Source organism: Eptatretus burgeri, chromosome 12 (genome assembly GCF_056783735.1).
Source record: "Eptatretus burgeri isolate ZD-2024b chromosome 12, Ebu_testis_v1, whole genome shotgun sequence".
NCBI classification, from domain to species: Eukaryota; Metazoa; Chordata; class Myxini; order Myxiniformes; family Myxinidae; genus Eptatretus; species Eptatretus burgeri.
In genome coordinates, this window is record NC_140972.1 from 80027344 (window position 1) to 80052498 (window position 25155).

The 25155-nt window shown below is 46.5% G+C and overlaps 1 protein-coding gene across 8 annotated transcripts in view; it reads right to left on the bottom strand.

Annotated features, from left to right (window-relative positions):
• The window catches only part of LOC147015973 (GON-4-like protein), a 216485-nt gene that overhangs the window by 37715 nt on the left and 153615 nt on the right, over positions 1-25155 (bottom strand). For 5 of the 8 annotated variants that reach the window (XM_085848645.1, XM_085848644.1, XM_085848646.1 and 2 more), the window contains 5 exons: positions 10567-10674; positions 10115-10231; positions 8308-8960; positions 5292-5394; positions 4235-4535 (listed from right to left, as the gene is read on the bottom strand). In XM_085848645.1, the coding sequence (XP_085704771.1) occupies positions 4235-4535; positions 5292-5394; positions 8308-8960; positions 10115-10231; positions 10567-10674 (1282 nt within the window). Of the gene's footprint in view, positions 1-3964; positions 4536-4857; positions 4933-5291; positions 5395-8307; positions 8961-10114; positions 10232-10566; positions 10675-25155 lie in introns of those variants that run through there. The other 3 variants (XM_085848650.1, XM_085848647.1, XM_085848649.1) reach the window with 2 other exon arrangements.

Genomic DNA, 25155 nt, shown 5'->3' on the forward strand with positions numbered 1-25155 from the left:
CTCAAAAATAGTTGGTTTCCCAATCCAGTGACGCAATGTGAAATCTTGTTCAAATTTCAAGTCAATCGGATGAAAAATGATTTCTTAAATTTGACCTCAAGATGACCTTTGACCGCAAAATCAATAGGTTTCTCAGTTGAGACTACCTCTCCAACTTGGTAGGGTTTCATGCCGATCAGTTTAGAATTGTGACCTGGAGATGACAAACAGAGACAGACAGCATAACAAGCCGGTAGGCGGACATGGGTAGTCGACTACCCAATATAACCTGACGCGATGGATCCGTTCAATGGGGAATGACCTGAGGATTAAGCACAAGAAAATTCATGATTCTAGCTTCAAGGGTTAATGCTGCAGATAGTTTTTTCGTTAAAATACCCCCACATTTAGAGGTTTTTGGGCCGTTGTTAGGCAACGGAGGGGTCCATAGCAACGGTTCCTTCTCACACATAACTAGGACATACCATGAATCTACCATACCAGTTTCATGTATATCTGACTCATAGTCTCTGAGATATAACGAACTTCGTTTTTTTAATTGTTTTCGACCAGGGTTCATTCAAAATCTATCTTCTCCAACAGTTTTATAGGATGCGGCTGGAAATTTTGGACAATATGGCTGAATGTACTGCCCACAGTCGCACGTGGCCCGATTTTTGAAATATTTTTTTATGATTTTTCAAAAATTTCAAAGTCCCGTTGCTAGGCAACGGTGGTGTCCATAGCAACAGTTCTCATTTGCACACAACTAGGTCATGGTATGAACCTACCAATCAAGTTTCATCGAAATCGCCATTGTATTAATGGAGCACTGGACCGAACAGAGGGACAGACAGACAGACAGACAGACAGACAGACAGACAGACAGACAAACATATCGACGGAAATACTGATAATAAGGGTAGAAAAAAAAGAAATCTCAAAAAAAAAAAATTGATATTTTTTTTTTCGACGACCCAACATATCGACGGAAATACCAATATTAATAAGGGTAGAAAAAAATAATCAAAAAAATTTTTTTTGAGATTTTTTTTTTCGACGAGATCGACTACCCAACAAAATCGACTGAACAATACACCTGAAAAATTGTCAATTTTGCAAGTGACAAACAGATAAACAGACTGAAAGGGGTGAAAACATAACTTCCTTCACCTTTGGTGGCGGAGGTAACAATTTGGTGTAAAATATCTGTCATTATTGATATCGATTTGTAATTTAAAAAGATTTGTAATTTTTTTATGTCCAGCAAAAATGCTTTATCTATCGCTCTGTCGAATGCGGCCAGAAGTTTGTCATGTGGAATGTTCGTGTATAATGTAGACAATCATAAGATTATTGACATTTTGCTTTACCCTGGTTACCTCTGCCAACAAAGGTGGACTGTGAGCAGGATATCTTAAAAAAGTTATTGATGGATTTGGACGAAACTTGGTGGACAGGTTGGGTGTGTGACAAGGATGAAATTATTCGATTTTAGTGAACATGCGTATGCTAGAATTTTCTCAGTGATAATTCACCATTGAGAGACAGGGCCAAAAACGAAATAGAGCACAATATCTCAAAAAATACCCCCGGTTGGGGGTGACGGTCATCTCTGAAGCTCTGTAGATGTGGATCTCTGATCGGCTTAGAATGGCCTCGATGTCATCTTGTCTTTTGGTTCAACGTACAGATGAAAGCCCGGGAGTAAAAAGGATAGAAAACCTCAGAAATCAAACTACATTTCTGAGTTATCCAGAGATAGATTTTGAAAATGATCAATGTGTCTTCAAAAGGATAGAAACCGGAACTCAGAAATCAAACCGCATTTCTGAGTCATAAATGGCAGATATTTTGACAATGGATGATTTCACAAGTTTACAGCATCGGTGACCTTGACATTGACCTTCAATCAGGACTAAGGTCATACCGTCGTGCATCACTCATCGACCCCTACCTACATACCAAGTTTCATCAAGATCGGGCGAATTTTTTTTGACTGTATCACATCGACGATTTTTCCAACTTTGAAGACACGTAACTAGATAACCAGGATGAATTAAAAAAAAAACCGGCCTGACCAAATTTAGATATTGTTCCATATTATCAGAATCCGAATAAATTTCGAAGATCGGATCACAAACGGCGGAGGAGATAAATTTTGAAAATGGACGATTTCGCAACTTTGGAGTGGCCTTGACCTTGACCTTCAATCGTGTCAAAAGTAATACAGTCGTGGATCACTCATCGACCCCTACCTACATACCAAGTTTCATCAAGATCGGGCGAATTTTTTTTGACCGTATCACAGACGATTTTTCCAACTTTGAAGACACATGACTCGATAACCAGGACGGATTTATAAAAACCGGCCCGAGCAAATTTAGATATTGTTCCATATTATCAGAATCCGAAGGAATTTCGAAGATTGGATCATAAACGGCGGAGGAGATCTTCTTCTTCTTCTTCTTTCGGCTGCTCCCGTTCGGGGTCGCCACAGCGGATCATCCGTATGATCCGCATCGTGATTTGGCACATGTTTTACGCCGGATGCCCTTCCTGACGCAACCCTGGTCGCCTCTTATGACACAGGGATATGGTACACCTATTTTAACCGGGGTATACACCGGCCCAGTACACTGGTACTCATTTCGCCGACCTCGGAAGGATGACAGGCTGAGTCAACCCCTGGTGTATTAATTCAGTGGCCAAACGGGGCTTGAACTCAGGACCTTTTGGATCCCAAGCCGCTGCCCCTAACCACTGCGCCAACACCAGGCTAAAACGGCGGAGGAGATAGATTTTGAAAATGGACAATTTCGCAACTTTGGAGTGACCTTGACGTTGACCTTCAACCGGGTCAAAGGTCATACCGTCGTGCAACCCTCATCGACATCTACCCACATACCAAATATCAAGAAAATCGGAAGAAAAAATGGGGACGTACGTACGGACGGACATCGAGACTGGTTTTATTCCGTCATCTCTCACGAGATGACCTAAAAAGTTGTGGGCGAATTATGACAAAACTTGGTGGACGATTTGTGTAGGTGACAAGAACAAGCCGATTTATGGTTGAGGTTTTGATGCAGATCCGGCCCATCAGTGGGCTACAAAACGTAAACTGTTCAGCCTGGTGGAGGTTTGCTTCCCAGTACCATTCTCGTTATTAATGTTGTGGGTGCAATCGATTACAGGTTTGGAGTTACCAATCTCTCTATCAAGTGCAGCCTGTGGCTGCTGGTTGCATCATTGGTTGGGACGCGGCTATGCAACTGATGCAGTGTCCCCCTTACCAGTACACTGGTGCTCATTTTGCCGACCTCAGAAGGATGACAGGCTGAGTCAACCTCATGGTGTATTTTAATTCAGCGGCCAACAGGGCTTGAACTCAGGACCGTAGGATCCCAAGCCACCACCCTAACCACTAGGCCAACACCAGGCTTGGAGTTACCAATGATACAAAATAAAACCTCCCCCTTTTATGGTAGTTTTGTAAGCATTTGTAAATGTTTAAATTTCCCCTGTAATACTAGCTGACAGTGGTTTCAAACAGTATTCTTTACCTGAGAAGATGAACCTCATCTTACTAGGATTATTGTGAATTTTAAGGATTCAGTGAAAGTAAATGAATGGTAACTTATGGTGCGTATTTAGCAATAACAGCCTTCTCATTTTTGAGCGATTTACATGTGAGCACGTATGTGCACACACACACGGAGGTGGATACTTTGAGACTTGACGGGTCTCCGTTCCAACTCCTGCAACACATCCACTTGTGGACATAGCACTCAACAAGAGAAAGTTGCGCGCGCATGACGCACGCATGCTCGCACACATGCACACACACACAAACGGATACTTTGAGACCTGGGGGGGCTCCGTTTCACCTCCTGAAACTCGCATGGCACATATGGATACAACAACCAATGACACACACACCAAAAATGGTGTTGTAACTGAAAAACAATTCAGAAGAGTCAAATATAGTATCCATATTTACTTTCATTGCATAACAAGCACAGCAATTAATATACATCCAATGTCTCAAGGAGTCTTAAAAAAAAAAAAAAAAAAAAAAACTCATTATACACAAATGATACACTGCATCAATCACAGCATCCAAGTTTAACATTTTGGTATGGTTCCAAAGCACTAAAAGTGAGCTATATCTTTTAATGAACCATCTATTTTCCAAATAAGTGTCAGTTGGTTGCATTGGTGGTAGGAATCCAACGGGTGTACTATCTCATACCATCCTCGATCCCTTCTTGTTCCCAGCGGTTTGCGCATCCGGGGCTACTGCTAACACTTTTATCTTCTTCCTCCTCATCATCCTCCACGTCGTCATCATCTTCCTCCTCGATCTCTTCACTATCATCGTCATAATCATCAACCTCCTCTTCTTCCTCCTCCTCCTCTTCCTGATCTTCCTCTTCCTCATCATAAATTTCCTTTTCATCTTCTTCCTCATCGTATGAAGGACCACAAGACAGAGGACAATTCTCAGCCATTCTCTGATAAAGGTTCATAAGTTCTCGAAACCGTCGGGAAACCTGAATGACAAGAAACAACAAAAACGTCACCTTGTGGCTACAAAGCAATGAAAACACAGACATGGCGTGTACTTTCCAGTGCAGGTCGAGATAAGTCTCATTTATTTGAAATGTTTCAAGCCTTGCCGTTTTTAATACTTTTTGTGCCACGACCAGCGATGACTACTAGGTGTCCTACCAGCACTCCTGGTCAAGCCGGACAGAATTCATTATATAAACGAGCTCTTCAACGCATTGTCTCGACTTGTAGAGTTCTTCATACTGTGACATTTACTTGCCTAATTTTTGCGAAACACATCGTGGGACTTTATCATCCACCAACCTATAGTCGCAGATGGGACATGAAGCTCAATGTCCACCTGAGTGATGGCACACTATGATGCACAGCACCCCCAGCCTGCGAAACACCAAAATGAGTTTGTAGTCTGGTTGGGAATCAAACCCAGAATACACAGCATAAAGGCAAGTGCACTGCCTGTCAGACTGTTCGACTGCTTCCATGTATTAAAGATTAATTGTATAAAACAGCTCCTTTCAGAAATGTTTGAAAAGAGAAGCTCACATTTTGTGAGTTAAACTCTGAGCATAATGGAGGTCATGTCCACAAATTCATCCCACTGTTACATCAAGTTGGAATGCGCTCATTCAAATGTTATTTTTAAATTTCTTTTTATTAATAAATCACAAGCAATCAAAAGTGTTCTTTGAAAATTCCAGCAACGAGGGTTAACTTGATGTTTTGTTTCCTGTTTTTACCTCTCGTGCAGTCTTGTTTTGTAAAACCCCAGCGATGTGTGCAAAAGTCTTCTTGTGAGCACCCCTTTCTTGGCATGTAGTCAGTATAATCTTGTCGGCCTCTCTGGAAATGGAACCAAAATATTTCAGGGACTTTTCAACGTCAGTGTCAATCTCTCGTATAATTTTTAGGTAAACGTGTGATGCAATTAAACTCTCCTGAGCAGCCATGCCTTTCTTGCGGCAATATACAGTAAAGTCCCATTACAAGGATAACTCGTCGCCAAAATCTGTTACGATGAGCGGCACTTTTGGTGGACAATCTCATTTCAAATATCAAATTCCAACTCGTATAACGCGGCCTGCTGCTACAAAATGAGTCAGACATCGCAAAAAAAAAAGAAAAAACATTAAAAAGAAAAGATTCTACATTTCCAAAATCTGCACAGAACAAGCGTTAAAAACAAAACAACGTATGTAATGACAGCTGAGTGGTTCTCGAATCATGGGCGAATATGTTAGAAGTTGTCAGAAAGGAGAAACAGATAAATTGAGCATGATTGAAACGAGGTGCTGTTGTTTTCCCAATTGTCTGCACACTCACCTTGGAAACGCCATTCATAATGCAGATATCTCAATGAAACCTGGTACACATACAGCTGGTATATTGCCCCCCATTTCTGTCACATTTCAATGGAAAAGCACACCAAGCACCATGCAAATTATGTTATAATTATTTATGAAGGCACAATGACAATTTGGTGTGGATTGTTTTGGGGGTTAAATTCTTTGTCATCTCTATATGAAAGCTGCCATTCATTTTTTTTTTATATACTACTGATTGATGTTCAAATTATTTGAGATTAAATAAATGTGGTTCATGTTTACAAGTATGGTACCGAAATAATGGACTAATCTTTTCAATTCGCTGATTAGCAAAATTGATTTACTTTTTTTGCTTGCCACATGATGGTATGCAACATCTTATTCTCAAAGATTATTCTTTTTATGTTTGTGACATTTAAAATTAACAGAAAAGACAAGCTGTTGTTAAAAGCTCCATATTATACCTTCTTCATCACAACTATCTATCCTTGGCAGGCCAATTGTTAGCATCGTCGCAATCAACATTTTTTTCAACACGGGGGAGATGAGGAATTTCATCAGTATCACTCCCATCGCTGCTACTGTCACTATCAGACGGCGATGGTTCAAACAAAGCGATTCGTGATCAACCCATTCTATTCTATTTGTCATCCGTGGAAACAAGTTCCAAATTACAACTTGTAACTGCGTTCAGAGCGTGGGCTCTGTTATCGGAAGACGCAAAGCTTTTTCTTGCATCTGCTCGATAATACAGAATCACTCCCATCTGTTTGATAAACCCCACGGGTTGCCATCCATGGGAAGCAGGAAATTCCTCCCTTGGAAATGCCCCGCTGAGCGTGGTGACGTCGCTGGTACCCATAGTGCCACGGGAAGTGGCAGCACTCCTCCAATCTCAGCGTCTGTGTTTGTCTCGTCGAACGGTCCTGTGTTTTGTCTTGTGTATTTGTCCGTACGTCCATGTGTGTGAGATGTGTGTAGCAGCTCCACTAGCAGCAGCTTTAGATCATGTAAAAAAATAACAAAATAAAATAAAAACAACAAAGTGTCTGCATTCTACTTAGACAGCCTTCGCAGGGAATATTTGAAAGTTTATTCTCGAGAAAAACACAAGCGTGGGCACTAGCAATGGACAAGGCAATGACGTCCCATACCACACGACTGAACGCTGATGGTATAATCAGCCATTGCCACTCGTGAATATTGACATAACCACGAGCAAAAAAAATTAACAAACAAGTTTTGTTTTTGGTTATGTAATGCAGGTTGGATTAACCACTCCATGGATATTCAGGAAACTGCTGTGGGAGATTCCTGACGATGTGGAATATCCACAGAATGTTAATGTCAAACACGTGAATCGTATCAAAATGCAAGTATTTCTGGTCACTTATCAGGCAGACTTTTCGCCATTACCCCCCAAATAAATTTCTAAAAAGCAATGTTAATACAGATGTACTGCAATAAAATTTCTACAGATAGAAAGTAGAGCAGCTTTATGACCCCAATCTCCCAAAATCTTAAAATGGCCATTTCTGACGACAGGTCACATTTTTGCCTGTGGTGTGTTGAAAAAGCACTCCATGTGACTTCCGAAACAGATTTTAAATGCAGTGATCCATTGACGGAAAGCATCTGTTTTCACTTTATAAGACAGTCGCAGCGAAGGGAGCGATATTGACGAAATTCCACAAGTTAATCAAAATGTTGATGATAAGAACAATTGGCCTGCCAAGGTTATTGAGATACCAGGCCAAAAACGATATATTGCACGATATCTCAAAAACTTGATGGACAGGTTGGGTGCGTGACAATGACAAATTGATTTGATGTTGATGAAGATCTGGTTCCGGATCTTCACCAAATCTATGACGTACTTATCTCCCTCTCCTTTCAGTTGCTTAGTTCAAGTTGAAGGCAATGGGATATGAGAGGTGTTGCACAAGCATGGTGTTGTGGCATTGATCACACCCATCCTTCAGATGGAGTGTTACGGGTGCTCCTAAGGCCTTGTGCTCTTTCCGTGGTCATGCTAATGCCTTCACATGGCTTCTCTGTTTCACTTTTTATTTTTCTTTGCCCAAACCCAATTTTCGTTGATAATTGCACCAACATTGAAAACTGAAGATAAAAAATTTCACAGCCTAACACGGCAAACTTTTAAATGTATTTTTGCAACAGTAACTATGGCTCAATGGTAATCCTTTGCAAGGGTAATCCGTGCCTTCTCAATCTGCACAAACAACTTCGATAAACAAATAATTGACGTGATAAATGCAAGCCGGTGAATTGAATCGGAGAGAAATTCTTTCGAGAGCATGACAGTTTTTTTTAGTCCTTATGCAAGCTCCATTTTCTTTACACAATTTTACACAATTGGCAATAATAACGCATTTTGCAAATCAAAATTGTGATCTAACAAAGAACTCACCTTGTCCAAAGCACCACGACCTCCCCTGTAGACGTCACAGTGGTGTTTTTGGCACAAATCACACGCGATTCATTGCCACACACTATGTTATCTGTGCAAGTTGCCTGGATTATGTTGCTTTTCCCATTCCTAACCTCATTTGGCACTGCACTGGCACTTGTTAGAATTGAGCAAGGAAAGGTTTTAACATCACTCTCACCACCTCGAGAGCCAGCATCAATGACCTTGCAATCAACTTCAGAATTAGATGCTGTGACAACTTGGAACCATTCATCTTTTGTATTCACTTCAGCAGGTTCCTCTTTGTTTTCTCTGTTCTTGAGTGTTTGCTCATGCTCTACCGTGCTGATTGAGCACTCCTGCGAAGAGTCAGCATTTCCAACAGCATCAGTGTCACTTTGGACTCTGTTCTGAGAAACCTCTAAGCCTTCATCCTCGCTCAACACCGGCTCCTTCTTCTGCTCACCACAGCTGACTTCTCGCTTCTCCGAAACATCTGTCACTTCGGCTGACCCCAAATGATTGCTGCTGTGAATATCTCTCCTTGCCTGAGTTGGCTTGCCAACATCGTCTTCGATGCACAAGGATCCTTCTGCTTTATTTTGAACGGAGGTCATGCCAGCAGAAGAAGATTCAGGTAGTTCTTCTGAAAACTGAAGGGGAAAAGGGAGGGATGGGGAGGTGGAAAGCAATACATAGGGTGGAAATAATCATTTCTAAACCAAAAATAACTAGAAAGCATCTCAAAATGCAAAGCCCGTCCACGTCTGCTTTGTACTCACTCTAAACTTGATGAAAACAACAGCTAAGAAAAAAAATAAAAGAATGTACATTTTATAAATACATTTTTACAGGACCAACCAAAAACTCTTCCCTTCATTTTCTTGTACATCCCTTCCACCAACCTGACTTCTGCTTTCGGCACTCCCAACCATCTCAATGTCGCCATCACCATCTCTCTCGGGACAGTGTCGTTGGCCTTCTCCAGGTCCACAAATCCCAATGCCATTTCACCTGGCACCTCTAACCTCTTCTCCATCAGCTGTCTCAGCACAAACATCCCATCCATCATCCCCCTACCCTTTCCAAACACCTGCTGCTCTTCTCCAATCTCCATCTCCACACTCTTCCTTATCCTCCCATACACAATTCCTCTTCAGCACCTTCATTAGCCGATTTGGGAGCGTAATGCCAACGTACTTCCCCGGATCTTGAATATCTCCCTTCCCCTTCCATATCAACACAAGCAGGATATGTCAAAATACTATGGATGGATTCGGACGATACTTTCAGGACAGTTTGAGTGTGTGACGAGGATGAAATAATTCCATGTTGGTGAAGATCCGAATACGGATCCGGATACGAGAATTTTTTTTAATTTTTAAAGCGATTCTTCACCATTGAGAAATGGGGTTAAACACGATACAGAGCATGATATTTAAAACGTACGGATTCGGCCGAAACTTGGTGGATGAGTAGGTTAGGTGATAAGAACAAGTGGATGATATTTTGGTTCAGGTACGGATGCAGATCCGGCCCATCAGTGGGATACAAAATGCAGGAAACATTTAATAGGGAGTATAGGGGTGGGGGTGAAGGGGGAAATAGTGAAGCCAAAGTGTTTCGCTGACAAAGAAAAACAATAAGAACTCAATGTTTTGTATTGAATGGGACAATCAAATCAAATAACAGTGCAAAAGGTGTGTATATCAGTTCTCTTCTGCCTTCATTGGTTTGATTAGATGAAAGATTATAAACACAGTTAAGATTCCTGCACACAATTTGAAAAAAAAATGAAAAACTTTACCGCATTTGAAAGAACACATCGCCTTCGACATTTTTTCGAGGAACGATAAGATGCATTTGCCTCATCTCGAGTGCAAGAACACTCATGGTTGCCATCTTGTTGGGGGCCCTTGAGAACCTGGAGCGATGGAGCAAGAACAAAGCAACAACAGTTGGAATGGAACAAAAATAATTAATTATGTGGCATGCTTTATTGCTTTGCAAAGAGTGACAAATGCAAAAGTTATAATGGAAAATCACGTTATAAAAGACACATAAAAGTACTTCATACATATTTCATATTTCTTCATACATATATACAGAATCGTACAAACAAAATCGTTTTTGTATCCACTAAATCTGCTCATTTAATAAAAATGCGGACACTTTACCTCGAGATCACTTGAGTTGAAGTACAATGCATTGTATGAAATTAAAACAAGTAGTTGTACAATATTAATCAAACAGACAAACCTGAAATTTTTCTTTTTCTGTATTCTTAATTTTCTTCTTCCTATGCTTCGACGCCTGATCGGCCTCATTTTTCATGCTTGGAAGAACAACTTCTTCAAATCCATCAAACTAAACAAAGAGAAAATGGAACAAAATCGAGACATTTTGGAAAGTAATGTTATGCAGAAGTGGGGAGGAGGAATCCATAGTTAAAATGTAGTGAGCCTCTACTATTATATGGACCGTGTATTTCGAGTAGGTTAGATTGCCATGCAACAGGGACCTGTTAGGCTACGCTGTACGTAATGTGTGCACTGGCAGGAGGGGACAAGTGTAACCTTTAGGATAGACAAGGTAAGTTTGTATGTGTGAAACCTCCCCGTAAAGTAGACAGGGCTGGGTGGAGGACTTTGTGAAGGCATGGGAAGCCCTTTGCATCACGATCCATCACAATCCGGCCAGTGTGACCAAGCCATTGCCGCGAGGTGGGAAGTGGAGCAGGTATGCCAAATCCTCCTGACAACACCAGACCTGCAGAAACATTCTGGATGAGGGGTGGGATGAATGCTGGAGAGAGAGAGCGCTACTCCCGTCTTGGTCAGTGACCAGGGAGGACCAGCCATGGGCGGTGCTGAGCTGACAAAAACTGGTGCGCTCTTTCCCTTGCTTGCGCTCTCTCTCCTCCTCCTGCTCGCTGGCTCTCTTTGTCTCTGTTGAGAGCCAAGAATAAGGAGGAGGAGAATGGCTCTTTTCATGCTGTGTGCCCTGATCCAGAATGTGACTCCTGTAGCAACGCCTTCGCCCCACCAATCGTGATTTTGTTCCACAGACTGCCGATCGTGCTCCTGTTCTACCAACTGTCATCGTGCAATTGGAAAGTCTTCGGTTGCTTCCCCTTTGTTAGTAAGAGTGTAGTGTGTGGCACCATAGCTGGGTTAGAATTGTTTACTTATTTATCATTGTATACAGGTTTGCATATCCCCCTCTCCCTAAAAATGTGTATCGTATCGCTTGGTTAGTTCTGCTCCCCACATCCCATCCACTTCCTCTTTCCATATCTTCAATCTTTTATTGAAAATGAACCCTTATAAGGGCAAGAGACATTTTCATATCTACTGCCTCATGCGCGAGTTCCGCCCCCAAATTTGGCTTCAGAGCGCAGGGTAATTTGTATTGGAATGCAGTTTAGCTTATCATCTTTCAGCTGTTCGTGGGATCAAAGATCGCAGCGCTGAGGCACATCGCATTTGCGACCCCTTGGCACATTTGGTATCAGGAGTGGGATAGGACCATGGTTCAAATCTCCAATGCGACAATTGGTATCAGGAGTGTAGGATTTGGCCAAACATCCCCAAGGAAATTTAAAATCCAATTTAAGCACATAGAAATTGCGATTGGCATTATCAAATGAATTTTTTTTTATTTTCAAATTGAGCGTGTGTGGGAACAGTGGACAAAATTGAGGATGTCCACATAATGGTGGATGGTGTGGAACATGTGATTGGAGGTGAGCCAGTTGTGGGGCCTAGTGGGGAGGAGCTTATGTGTAGTAAATAAATAAACAAAAGACAAATTCAGCAACAAAATGAATTCACAGAACGCACAAATGAAGGGGAAAATCAATAAACTCACAAAGCATATTAAAGAAAATAAAGATTATTTGAGAAAAGAAATGAGCGACATGAGGTGATAAATAAGTGAAAACAATGGAATTTTTGGGGCACAGGCATGGGCACAAATAAAAACTGTAATTGTGGGTTGGTTTGGGATGACAATAAAGGAAAATTCCACAGGGACATGTTCAAAAAGGAATAATGTCCCAGAAAGACAGTGTCAGTCAGTGTGCATGTCGCTCTGCCCCAGAAAGAGACCATCCATGTGACGAGCCAGGTAGAGGGTTTAGAGGGGGAGAAGTTAGTAGGCCGTGTGGGGTGTGAAGCAACCTCTGTGGTTTGTGGTACGGAGCCTTATGGGCGTACAGTTAGACCCTGAAGGGGTTGTTCTGATGTGCCCAGAACTGACAGGGTGTGGCGTGAAGAGGAGAGGGTAGTGAGTGTCACCTTTAGGATAGACAGGGTAAGATTGTATGTGTGAAACCTTCCTGTAAAGCAATATTGTTGGAAAAAAAACAATTCAATATTGTTGGATATGTCTTCTACTGGATTAAAATAGGCAATATTACAATTAAATATGGGAATAATGAAAATTTGGATAGATATGATAAACAGAACAGGGATAGGGTCGAAGGGAAAGGGTGTCAGGACACCATCCACCCCCAACTTACGAGTGAATACAGAATGCACACATATCTACCAGGAAAGAGGTGGCAAAACAGGTGATATTGACCAATCTCAACAGGAACTTCCTGGAGGAGGCCAATCATTGATTTAGGCAGGTAGCCAGGTTATCAGGTGTCCAGAGCCTGTCTGTCTGTCTGTCTCTCTCCCCACCACCGACCAACCAATTTCTAAAGATCGTTTCATGGGGAGTATTTTCTGAAGTTATTTTGTAAAGACTGAAAATTTTCAATTTCGTCGTCGTCATCATGTGCAATGCCTTAAGCAGAGTGTTGCTGCTACCGAAGCAGTTAATAATGCTGGAAGACAGGACGCACAGTTTAACGTCCATCTGAGAGATGGCACACACATTGATGAATCACCTTGCATGTGTGCATTTTATAGCTGGGCCCAGAATTGAACTCAGGCTACACAGCTCAGAGGTGAGTGTGCATACCTTTAGGCCATCCTGCCAATGTTTTAAAATCCATAAACAAATGCTAGGATATGGGACACCCACTTTAACGTCCTACCAACGGACAGGATACACATTGATGCCTCCAACGGAGAGGATACACATTGATGCCTCACCCTGCCTGCAAAACACCAGTATGAAAGTTTAAAGCTGAACAGAGATTCCAACCTCAGCAAGACAACACACAGGTGAGTGTGCATACCTCTACTAGGCCATCCTGTCAGCCCAATTTTCAATTAAATTGCAATATTTAACTCACTTGAATGACAGATGCATTTGACTTTGATGATAAATAGTTAAATAAAGGTTTATGAACAATGCAGATGGGTTCAAAAACGATTTGTAAACTCTGAACAATTAAATGTCCGAATGGTTGTATTTTCGTATTACAAGAAAAAGTCTGGAAACTGGACATACTGTTGTGAATCTGGAAGCCATGAGCACACAACATACAGGTCCTTTCGATCAGTTATATCTGCAAGTACATGTTGCCAGTTAGGGTTCCGACCCAAGTCTAATGGGTAATTAAATGTTCCTGCGCTGTGGAGTTATTTTAATAGCCAGGTTTTCTTTTCGTGTACTTTTACACCACCAAAATCAACGCCGACGACAACGCATCACCCTCACCTTCACTTCGCTTCCTTCACCTCGCTCTGGCCGACGTCAGGGGTGGGCGGAGCCCCTGCAGAAACATGTTGCTCAACTTCCTGTGTGAGGGGTGGTCCCTTGGAAGAAGGTGGAGTTCGGGGAGGAGCCGTGAAGCGGCCCTCGACCAATCAACGTGCAGCGGGTGGGGTGACTGCCACTCAGCCAATCCGGGCCCACGACAGGAGGAAAGGGCTCCGCGTGACGTCACCACGCCCCCGGGCCAATCAAGGGGCTTGCTGCCCGTTTTGGCCAGTGAGAGAGAGAGGAAGAGTGAATTTGCGCACCAAAACCAGCCAGTGAGAGAGGGAGGGTCGCGAGGAGGCCCCCCCCTTCCGAAGCGGGAGGGGGGGTATAAATATAGGCATGGTCTGCGCGTTCGGCGCGTTGTTCTCCTGTCGTGTTACGCATTGTTCTCCTGTCGTTCTGCGCGTTGGTTCGCCGGTCGTTCTTCGTGGCTGGTTCTCCTGTCGTTCTCCGCTGGTTCTCCTGTTGTTCTGGTCGCGCACGAGTTCTGGAAAGTGTCTGCACACGGAGGGTCTTCTCCTGCCAGCCTTTGCCCTGCCGACTTCGCTCGCTTGGATCGTCCGGATCGTGCTGGGGGTCCAGTTCGGCTCCGAGGACCTGGTCCTTGAAGACCGCACGAGGCGGGCAGGTCCAAGATAGGTCTCAATAAAGACCAGTTGGTCCGATGATTCTTTGGGTGTGTGCGTATGTGTGTTCGTGGCGCCCGTCTAATAAGTAGTAAACTGTTAAGTGCTTTGTGCTGAATATAATTGCATTCTCAATAGTCGGTTTAGTTCTGCTCTTTGTGTTCCCCTCCCTGCCTATTGTAAATAAATACCCCAATTTGTTCAATGTATCAGCTCGTTTTGTGTTTCTTTCATTGGTTCGACATGATGCGTGATTGAGAATTAATTAAAGCTGTTACGGCCCTAAGGGGACATTTGGACCGACGGTTCTTGGCGATTAAACCGCTTGGAATCGCACACGGAACGAGCGCGCGAAGCGGCTCGTTTTCGTACGAGTTCCGTTGAGGGTGAAATTCCCCGGTAGTTGGACCACGTGAGTATTTAGGTAAATTGAAATTGGCAATCGACCCTACCCCACGTGGTCTATCCATTGGCGAATTTCGGTCCGATAGAGGACCCATCGACTCCGGACTTATCCGGGGTGACGATCTGAATTCACGGCGATCGGTCGAGCCGACTTGCGGCTCGGCTCCATCCAGCGGTCATGCCTGTGGCCGACGTCCCGGCCCCGCAACAATTGGTGTTCAGGAGCGGAATTTGAACCCATCCGTCTCCACGAAATTAACAGATTCGGATCAGGGGTGTGGGGAGCGAACCCCCCCCCCTCCGTTTCCCCAAATTGCGAGTGTTTCAATTTTATTCCCGGCATGCAACATGTCCAGCCAAGACGAGCTGAGGCAGGTGGGTAGAGATAGTAGAGTAGAATTAATACAATCCATGGCCCAGGACGGAACCACCATGCAGGAACTTTCCCCGCAAATAAATTCAGAGTCCGAAAAGGGCGCAGAGGCAGTGTATGACCACCCCCCACCCCCACCCACTTCCCCCCCGACCCGTGGCGGATCCGCGCCCGGCCAAGGCGAATCGGCTTCGTCAGGGTCGTTCGACATGAACTAGTTGGGGGAAATGTTGATGTGAATGAGGAAACAAATGGACGCAAACACGCAGGATTTGAACAACAAAATGGATGCGAGCGCACAAGAAATGAATGCGAACATGCAAAGGATGGGAAACAAAATGGACGGAAATGCGCGCAAGATGGATGACATGAGGGGCGACATCGATACAAATATGCGAACACTGAGGGGTGAGATGCAGTGCATGGGGTTAGGCCTACAGACAAGCTGGGACGAGATGAAAGGCATAATGGCGGTTGCGCGTGACGAAACGCGGACAACGGAGCACAAGATGGTGGCACCACGTGGCAGAGACACCGAACCAACGAGGGGGAGTGTGGAGGTTTGTTGACCCTAAATGGGGACGGGTGAGGTCAGGGTGACGAGGGACGCCATCACGATAATTACCTTCGCATTCTGCGAAAGGTTATGTTTTGGTCGGCGTGTATTTATTTATTTATTTATTTATTTATTTGTAATCTTGTGATTCGTATAACTCAAAAAGTATTAAACCGAATTGCATGAAATTTGGTGGGATGATTGGTTATTAGCAGGAAGCATTCGATTAGATTTTGGGATCGTTCGGGTCAAAGGTCAAGGTCAAGGTCACGAAAAGGTCAAAATCGTGTTTTTACGATAACACAGTCAATTTTTATTCAATTTGCATGCAACTAACGCCAAAATGTTCAGAATTCAACGCCTCATCTTGTGATAAGCAATATGACACAATGACGCCCATACTTTTGTTACCGGTTAGGGGTCAAAGGTCAGGAGGGTCACGACCTTGAAAAATATGCGGTTTTTGTCATAACGTGGTCAATTCATGTCCGCTTTACATGAACCCAGCACCAAAATGTTCAGAATTTAATGCCCAATCTTGTGACACAATGATGTCATAACACATGTCACCGGTTGGGGTAAAATGTCGGGGGGGGGGGTCACGCCCTTGAAAAATATGCGGTTTTCGGCATAACTCAGTCAATTCTTATTCGATTTGCATGAAACCAGCATCAAACGAGATTACCTTCTCTTGTTAAAACGTTGCATTCACCGAGCTTACGAGTGAAGACTCGCCAAAACGACGTGAGTTGATTGTTGTTTAGTCCGTAGCCCCCGAAAGTCGGGGGGGGGGGTCATGACATTATAGATATGTGGTTTGTGTCATAAGACCATTCATATGAAACCAGTTCCCCACACTCATACCAAGAACAAAAAAAGTAGTGGCGGCGAAGGTATGCGCTCTATGAGTGCCCGTTCTAGTTAGGGAGATGTGTAGGACGAGACACGTGGAGGTGACGGAGAAATTAACGGTGACGTAGACGCGGATAATAAAAGAAATAAAGGAAGAAACTAATAAACACGAGGAGACAAAAGGGGTGACGTAGATACAAATAATAAAAGAGATGACGAAAAAAACAACAGAGACGCGGGAGATAGAAAAGGTAGAGGAGGAACTACACGGTACAAGGGAGCACACACACGTGAGAGTAATAGGGGACAATGGGGTTGAGCTCGGGGAATGTCTTGTGACCCGATGCAAGCAGCAGGATAGCCTCCTACAGGAACGAAGGGAGGAAATATGCTCCCTCGAAGCAGATCGCGACGAGGTGAGTCCGGTCGTGCCGAACGAGGTGGAGCGGATGAGTGCTATTAACGGGTACACGCGCAGCTTGGGGGGTATGGAGGCCCCGGGAGTGCTTGTGGTAGCGCGAATCCCCAGCGTGAGTGTCCCGGTGTGTGTGTTGAAATGTGAGTATGGTGTGAGTAAAGTGGTGTGCATGAGTGCATGCGAGTGATTGAAACGTAGACGGGTCCAGACGGGAGATGGGAATAGCGAGCCGAATGGGCCGCTTGTCGGTGTTTCGAGAACCGCGCCGGTTTCACGGGATGCCGCGTACGAGGCCTGTTCGGCATTTATCGAGCGGCCCTCACGCGCGCGTCTTCGTGCAGGGATTCCGGTGCGGGAACGTCCCGCATAGCGCAAAAGACCGTCGCGTGGACGGTTAAAATGGCGACGAGTAATTGAATTCGGAACACGGGGGTTCCCTTGTGCGCGCGGGCACGTGTCTGGGGCATCACATGCTGCATACCGCGTGTTCTGTTCGCGGAGCGTGCGGAGCGGGTTCCCGGGACGAAACGCGCGCGCCGGCTGCAGGCTCGGAGCGCGGGTGAAGTCACCGGGAATCTCGCGGAACGAATGCCGGGGAAATGGCGCATGTAGTCCCGCGTGGGGAATTCCGCAAGAGCGAGCGCTGTTTGAGATTGGCAGAGTGACGTCATGGCTACACAGATCGGCCTTCGGAGGGGACGCTAACATCACCCATAAGGACGAACGGGCGTGCCGAAAACCACCACCATGGCGTTGCAGAAAAAAAAGAGCCTTGCTCCGAGTATACGGCCCTGCAGGATGTGGTGGACATCCTGGAATTGGGGCAAATGAAGCACGAGTTAGTGGGAAGGGTTAGCGATAGTTAGACCAGCTTCATGGGGACATGGGTTGTTCCTCATGGAGCCCGTGGAATGGGTTAGTGAGATGGATTTTAGGATAGATTTAGAAAATTGATTTTTTTGGAGACATTGAAAGACATGAAATGTGTAGTGGGGACGTAGCTTAAATGGAACGTGCGTTAGGATAAGGGTTGACGAGGGAGCACGAGTTAGTTAGGGGAATTTAGTTAAGGGAATGGCAGTGTTGGAGTGTTGGTGTGAATCGAGAAATAAAATGTCTGACAAATGAGTGTGGGTCAGCGGGCCCAAGAGTGTGAATGGAGCGAATGTGGAATGCATGGTGCGAATGACAAATTGGGGGGAGGAGTGAAACCCACCCAAGGGACCCTGGGGTCAGTTTAATGTTCGTTAGTGGGTTAGTCAAATTTACCAAAATGAGGTCGTTTTGTTGTTGGTGTCGAGAGAAGGCATGAAACCCATTTGAGGGGTGCAGGAGTTAATGGACCGGCTGGGAGCGTGGCTGTCGAAAGGTGAATATCGTTTAGAGGGCACCCCGGGCACCGAACTAGCTGGCCAGAGTAGGCCAAGGGTCAAGGGGACCGGGATAGTGTAGTGGGCACGGGCGACCTGTCCGAAATGGGACCCGTAGCGCCAAAATGCCACGTGGGCATCGGAGGGGGGCAATGCCAGATAGGGCAACCCCCCGTGTTCATAGGGAGCTGGTAGGCTTGGAGACAGCCTGCAGGTCCGGGGGTGCTATGGTTAGAGTTCGGCAGAGGGGAAGTTCCTGCCAGTTGAGCCAGGCTGCCCAGCCACGAAATTGTGTGAGGGCACGAGTGAAAATTTGAGAGCTAAGGCCAAATTTATAACGGACACCAACACAGGCGACGGGAATCATGGTTTTTAGAACCGATAGTTTAAAGTGTCAGGCGTTTTTGGAAAGCCCCGGGGTAGTTTAAGGTTAATGAATGCTAGGATAGTTAGGAGATGTACCCCTTCGCACCATCCATCCCTTCGCTCGTTGTAGGCTGCTGGACCCACCTGGGTTAGATCGCTGAACTCTGTAGGAGGCCATTCTGAGGCTTCGTTGGGCCTCGAGGCAGGATGCTAGTTCCTCCCTATTCCCCTCTAAATAGGATTTAAGGGTTGGGAGTAGGCAAGGTGACATGATAAGTTAGCCAGACAAAGATGATAAAGGGGGTTAGGGAGACATAATTTAAAAAAAAGAAAAAAGAAAATAAAAATAAAAGGGGCTAAATTTGGTTTTGTGTTGCAAATTAAGGGAGTGAGTATGGACAGAGACAGGCAAAGGCGATAGGTTGGGGTGAGACAGTAAGTTAGGTCCGAGCCCGCCTTCGGAGCGGCAGGCACCACCGCACTCCCTCCACAAACCTCATTGAACGAGACCAGAGGCCGGCCAGCTTCACCTGCCAGCCTGTTGTGCGGAATCGCCTGTTATGCATGGGCTTGCCTTGCCATGCCTTGTTTGCCTGCCTCTGCCGTAACCCCATGCCTGCTACCCCATTTTGCATTTGCCCCCGTGTCAGCAACCATCACCATGTGCGCCAGGATCATCCAGTTCTGCAAAGACTGCCCTGCAGGCAGCTACACCACGGGGACTGCATTGAGCAGCCCGTGTACCGTGTTTTGCATCTTCCATCCATCCATCCAGTTCCATTTGTGTTTTTGCATCTTCCACCCAGTTCACTTCAAGGAGGAGCCAGGAACTGCATTGGTCAGCTGGCTACCCCCGTTCTTGCACAAGGGAGCCAGAGACTGCATTTGGGCAGCCTGGCTACCCCTTCAAATGGCTTGTGGGATGGCATATGGCATGCTGGGTAAGGGTGAATTGCCTCCAGCAGCTGAAAACTAAAAAACAAAAGAGAAAAGGTTCAGTGACAAACAAAGAGGGACCTTGTGATCAGGCCCTGAAGACATCTGACCTTCAGCTGCGGAGCACTCACCCTCGCATAACTGTTGACATTGCTATGCCTTCTTTCCCACAGATGCCAGGTCCTGGGCCATTTCTAGTGTAAAATAATAGATAAGTTAAGGTTGTAAATAAGTTCTTACCCCACTTGCCTGTTTGTCCTAGCGCCGGCAATTTATTTAAGTTGGCCGAGTGAGTCTGTGTGAGTTTGTTTAGTTAGTTACGCAGTGCAGTAGGTTATTTATTTTTGGGACACATATTTGAAAAAAAAAAGAAAAAAAAAGAAAAGAAACTGTCGCACTCAGTGATCCGAAGGTAAAATGTACTCGGGGAGAACTTACACATGCTGGTCACACGAAAATTTGATGACTCGGGACGAGTCTGTAAAAAGGGGAGGGGGTAGTGTTGCGAATCTGGAAGCCATGAACACACAACATACAGGTCCTTTAGATCAGTCATATCTGTAAGTACATGTGCCGATTAGAGTCCTGACCCCAGTCTAATGGGTAATTAAATGTTCCTGCGCTGTGGAGTTATTTTAATAGCCAGGTTTTCTCTTCGTGTATTTTTACACCACCAACATCAACGCCGGCGACACCGCATCACCCTCACCTTCACTTCGCTTCCTTCACCTCGCTCTGGCCGACGTCAGGGGTGGGCAGAGCCCCTGCAGAAACATGTTTCTCAACTTCCTGTGTGAGGAACTTCCTTCCTCAACTTCCCGCGACATGAGGAAAGAGCTCCGCGTGACGTCACCACGCCCCCGGGCCAATCAAGGGGCTTGCCGCCCGTTTTGGCCAGTGAGAGAGAGGAAGAGCGACTTTGCGCGCCAAAACCAGCCAGTGAGAGAGGGAGGGTCGCGAGGAGGCGCCCCCCCTCCCTTCCGAAGCGGGGGGGGGTATAAATACAGGCGCGGTCTGCGCATTCGGCGCGTTGTTCTCCTTTCGGGTTGCGCGTTGTTCTCCTGTCGTGTTGCGCATTGTTCTACTGTCGTTCTGCAAGTTGGTTCCCCGGTTGTTCTTCGTGGCTGGTTCTCCTGTCGTTCTCCGCAGGTTCTCCTGTTGTTCTGGTCGCGCATGAGTTCTGGAAAGTGCATGCGCATGGAGGGTCTTCTCCCGCCAGCCTTCGCCCTGCCGACTTCGCTCGCTTCGATCGTCCGGATCGTGCTGGGGGTCCAGTTCGGCCCTGAGGACCTGGTCCTTGAAGACCGCACGAGGCGGGCAGGTCCAAGATAGGTCTCAATAAAGACCAGTTGGTCCGATGATTCTTTGGGTGTGTGCGTATCTGTGTTCGTGGCAACCGTCTAATAAGTAGTAAACTGTCAAGTGCTTTGTGCCGAATATAATTGCATTCTCAATAGTCGGTTTAGTTCTGCTCTTTGTGTTTCCCTCCGTGCCAATTGTAAATAAATACCCCTATTTGTTCAATGCATCAGCTCGTTTTGTGTTTCTTTCATTGGTTCGACATGACGCGTGATTGAGAATTAGTTAAAGCTGTTACGGCCCTAAGGGGACATTTGGACCGATGGTTCTTGGCGTTTAAACCGCTCGGAATCGCACACGGAACGAGCGCGCTAAGCGGCTCGTTTTCGTACGAGTTCCGTTGAGGGTGAAATTCCCCGGTAGTTGGACCACGTGGGTATTTAGGTAAATTGAAATTGGCAATCGACCCTACCCCACGTGGTCTATCCATTGGTAAATATCGGCGTGGTCCGATCGAGGACCCGTCGACTCTGGACTTATCCGGGGCGACAATCTGAATTCCGGGCGATCGGTCGAGCTGACCTGCGGTTCCATCCAGTGGTCGTGCCCGCGGCCGACGTCCCGGCCCCGCAACAATACAACCCCTTTAGAGTACTGGAAGTGTGTGTGTGTGTGTGTGTGTGTGTGTGTGTGTGTGTGTGTGTGTGTGTGTGTGTGTGTGTGTGTGTGTGTGTGTGTGTGTGTGTGTGTGTGTGTGTGTGTGTGTGTGTGTGGTGTTTATATATGTGTGTTTGTATGTATATGTGTGTGTGTGTGATGTTTATATACAGTATATATTGTTACGAATTCTGGCCCGCCCGTCGTGCGATCGGCCGCGTTACTCTAATAGCAGCCGCGTTGCCCACCGGACAGACAATTCAGTCGTGACCCTCCTGGAACTACCGCCAGAAGCCAGTCACGGGTGGGGGTTTAACCTCACCACAACCCAGTCCGCATTCTACCTGTGCGAAATAGGGTGAATCGCCGAATGTCGATATACCTAAGTACCCGCGCCGGTAGCGTACCGAGGAGTTGTACCATGCCGCAGGTCGGCTCCGGACACGAACCGCTTAAGCGGCTCGTTCCGCGCTAAGGGGATAACCGAGCGGAGTTATCGCCGACCTCGACGGTTCAGATTACTTACTGGGTGTCTAAACCCACTACCAATGCCTTCCGTGATGCAAGATGGAACTTTCAAACGAAGGAAAGGACGCAACGAAACGGGTCACAATTTAACAAGCACTTTTATTCCACACACAGACAAGGCAAGCACGTATTCACAGCCATACAGTAAGAATGCACGTATAACAGTCAAAGCAATGAAAGCAACGCAGAGCTACAACCGAATAAAGCAATGTACAAGCACGTATTCAGGTTTACTTAAAAGACTGGCGCCACACACACATTTACACAAAAAGCAAATAAAAGCCACCCTCATAGGCAAGGGGGCAGATAGGTCCGTGGACCAAATGTACGTGGGACCTGGGTGAGCGGCCAGGACCACGAGACCGAAGGGGTCTTACCCGCGCCCTCGTGGCGCGATGGCGGGCCAGCCGCAATCTCAGCGTAACGTGCCTGCCTCCGTGCCCCGGCGTTGTCGGTGAGCTCCTTTAGGCGTGCATTGTGCAGGCACGTGTTGGTCGGTCGACACCACGGTTGGGGTGGGGAACGGATGGGGTTACCGGCGCTATCTCAGCGCGGATGGGGGGAATTGTTGATGCTCGGGGTAGAAAGAAGGAATGGCGGATGCTCCGTCCCACTAGCGGGGCCTTGGGACCGCACCGACTCTGGCGAACTCTCGCCCTGATCCTTCTTCCGCGTCCCTGCTTCACTCCGCGACTCGTCCCTCGACCTCAACCTCAACTCCGAGCTCCGTCCCCTTCGCCGTCCGATCCCCGCAAGCACACGACTCAGACTCCACATCTTCGACCACGACCCAACAACGACAACCTCGACGACGACCTCCGCCTTCACTCAACCAGCCAGCCGCGAGTCGCCTTGGGCTCGCGTCTTTATAGACCGGGGGAGGAGCGTGTATGTAAATTCGTGGATCAAAACGTGCTTGGAGGCGGGGCCACGCCACCCGATGTTCAGCCATTGGTCGGGCAAAAAGGGGCGTGAGCCTCTCTTGATCTGAATTTCCTCCTAAAAGAATCCACATGCATCGCGCTTGGGGGTGTGGCCACACCGCCCGATGCTCGCCCATTGGACGGAGGAAAAGGGGGCGTGAACCTCCCCTGATCCGATTTCCTCTCCCGTAAAGGCATCCATTTCGCATTTGTACTCGCGGCTCGACGCGTTCGGCAACAATCACCGAACGGGCCCTGGACAGCACGACGTTCGGTGTTGACAGGTGGTGTGGTTGATGGTTGTGGAAGGAAAAGGCGAAGGTGGTGGGAGTTTGCTGTGGTGGTTTGGTTGTTGGTAGGCGATTGGTCCAAAATAATGATAGATAAAGAAAAATGGCTAACTCAAAGCTTCGCAGCCCAGATGAATCACATATATTCCCTCTAAACAACGGGTGTGGACAAACTACACATGAACTTATCGATATATCTAACCTGAGGACCTTTTTGGTGTATTGCAAATTTCCACAGCCGTAACACTACCCCTTCCCCTTTTTGCAGACTCGTCCCGAGTCGTCGAATTTTCGTGTGCCATCATGTGTAGTTCTCCCCGAGCATGTTTTACCTTCGGATCCCTGAGTGCGACATTCAGTGTATTCGTGTCCCCAAAATAAATAACCTACGGGCTGAGTAACTAACTAAACAAACCCACTCATATGGACAACTTAAATAAAATGCCGGCGCTAAGACGTAAATGCCAGGGGCGCACTCATATACAGTCCACAACTTAACAACTTAACCTTACAAATCTTACACTACTCCATGGCCCAGGATCTATGGACTCTGCAAAGAGAAATGTTACAATGCAAAGAGAAAAGGCAGGGAGCCAGGCTGCTCAACCACAGTCTCTGGCTCATGAAATGCAGGCGCGGGGAACGTGGCCAGCCACCCACACATGGTCCAGGACCTCCCCCCTTTTAACATGGACGCAGTGAACAAAACGGCGCATGAGCTGCGCAAATGCAGTCTCCGTGCGAGCTCAAGTGGCACACGCAATGAACACAACGGCGCATGTATGGATGGACGGATGGATGCAAACAAAGAACGGTGCACGGGCCGCCACTGCAGGCCCGTGTTGTAGCTGCCAACAGGGCAGTCCTCGAGGCTTGCGCAATGATCCTGGCGCACATGGTAATGAACAGAAGGGGGGGGGAATGCAAAACAGAACGGGGGCAAAAGATGAAGAGGGCAGTCGGCATGGATGGCAAAGGTGGACAGGCAAGGCATGGCATGACAAGGCCGCTGTAGCAAACACAGCCGGCAGATGAAATGGCCGGCACAGGCCTTGCAGTAAACACGAGCAGACGATCCGGCCGGCACAGGCCTTGCAGCAAACAGCCAGCCGATGAAGTTGGCCAGCCTCTTGCCTTGAAATGGAGGTCAGTGGAGGGAGTGCGGTTGTGCTGACCACTCAGAAGGCGGGCTCGGACCTACCCTACTGTCTCCCTCCCAACCTATCGCCTTTGCCTGTCTCGGTCCATACCCATTCCCTTAATTTGTCAAAACCCAATTTAGCCCCAACTTATTTTTTTGTTTTTATTTTTATTTTTACTTCCCCCTCCATAACTCGTCTCCTAACCCCTTTTATCGTCCTTGTTCAGCTAACCTATCCTGTCTCCTAGCCTACTCCCAACCCCTAAGTTCCCTTCCTGGAGGGGAATGAGGGAGAGCTGGCGTCCTGTGTCGAGGCCCAACTCAAGCCTCAGGATGGCCTCCTCAGAGTTCAGCGATCTTTACCCAAAGTGGGTCCAGCGGCCCACAACGTGAGCGAAGGGATGGATGGTGCGGAGGGGTGCACTTCCTATCTACCCTATCCATTTA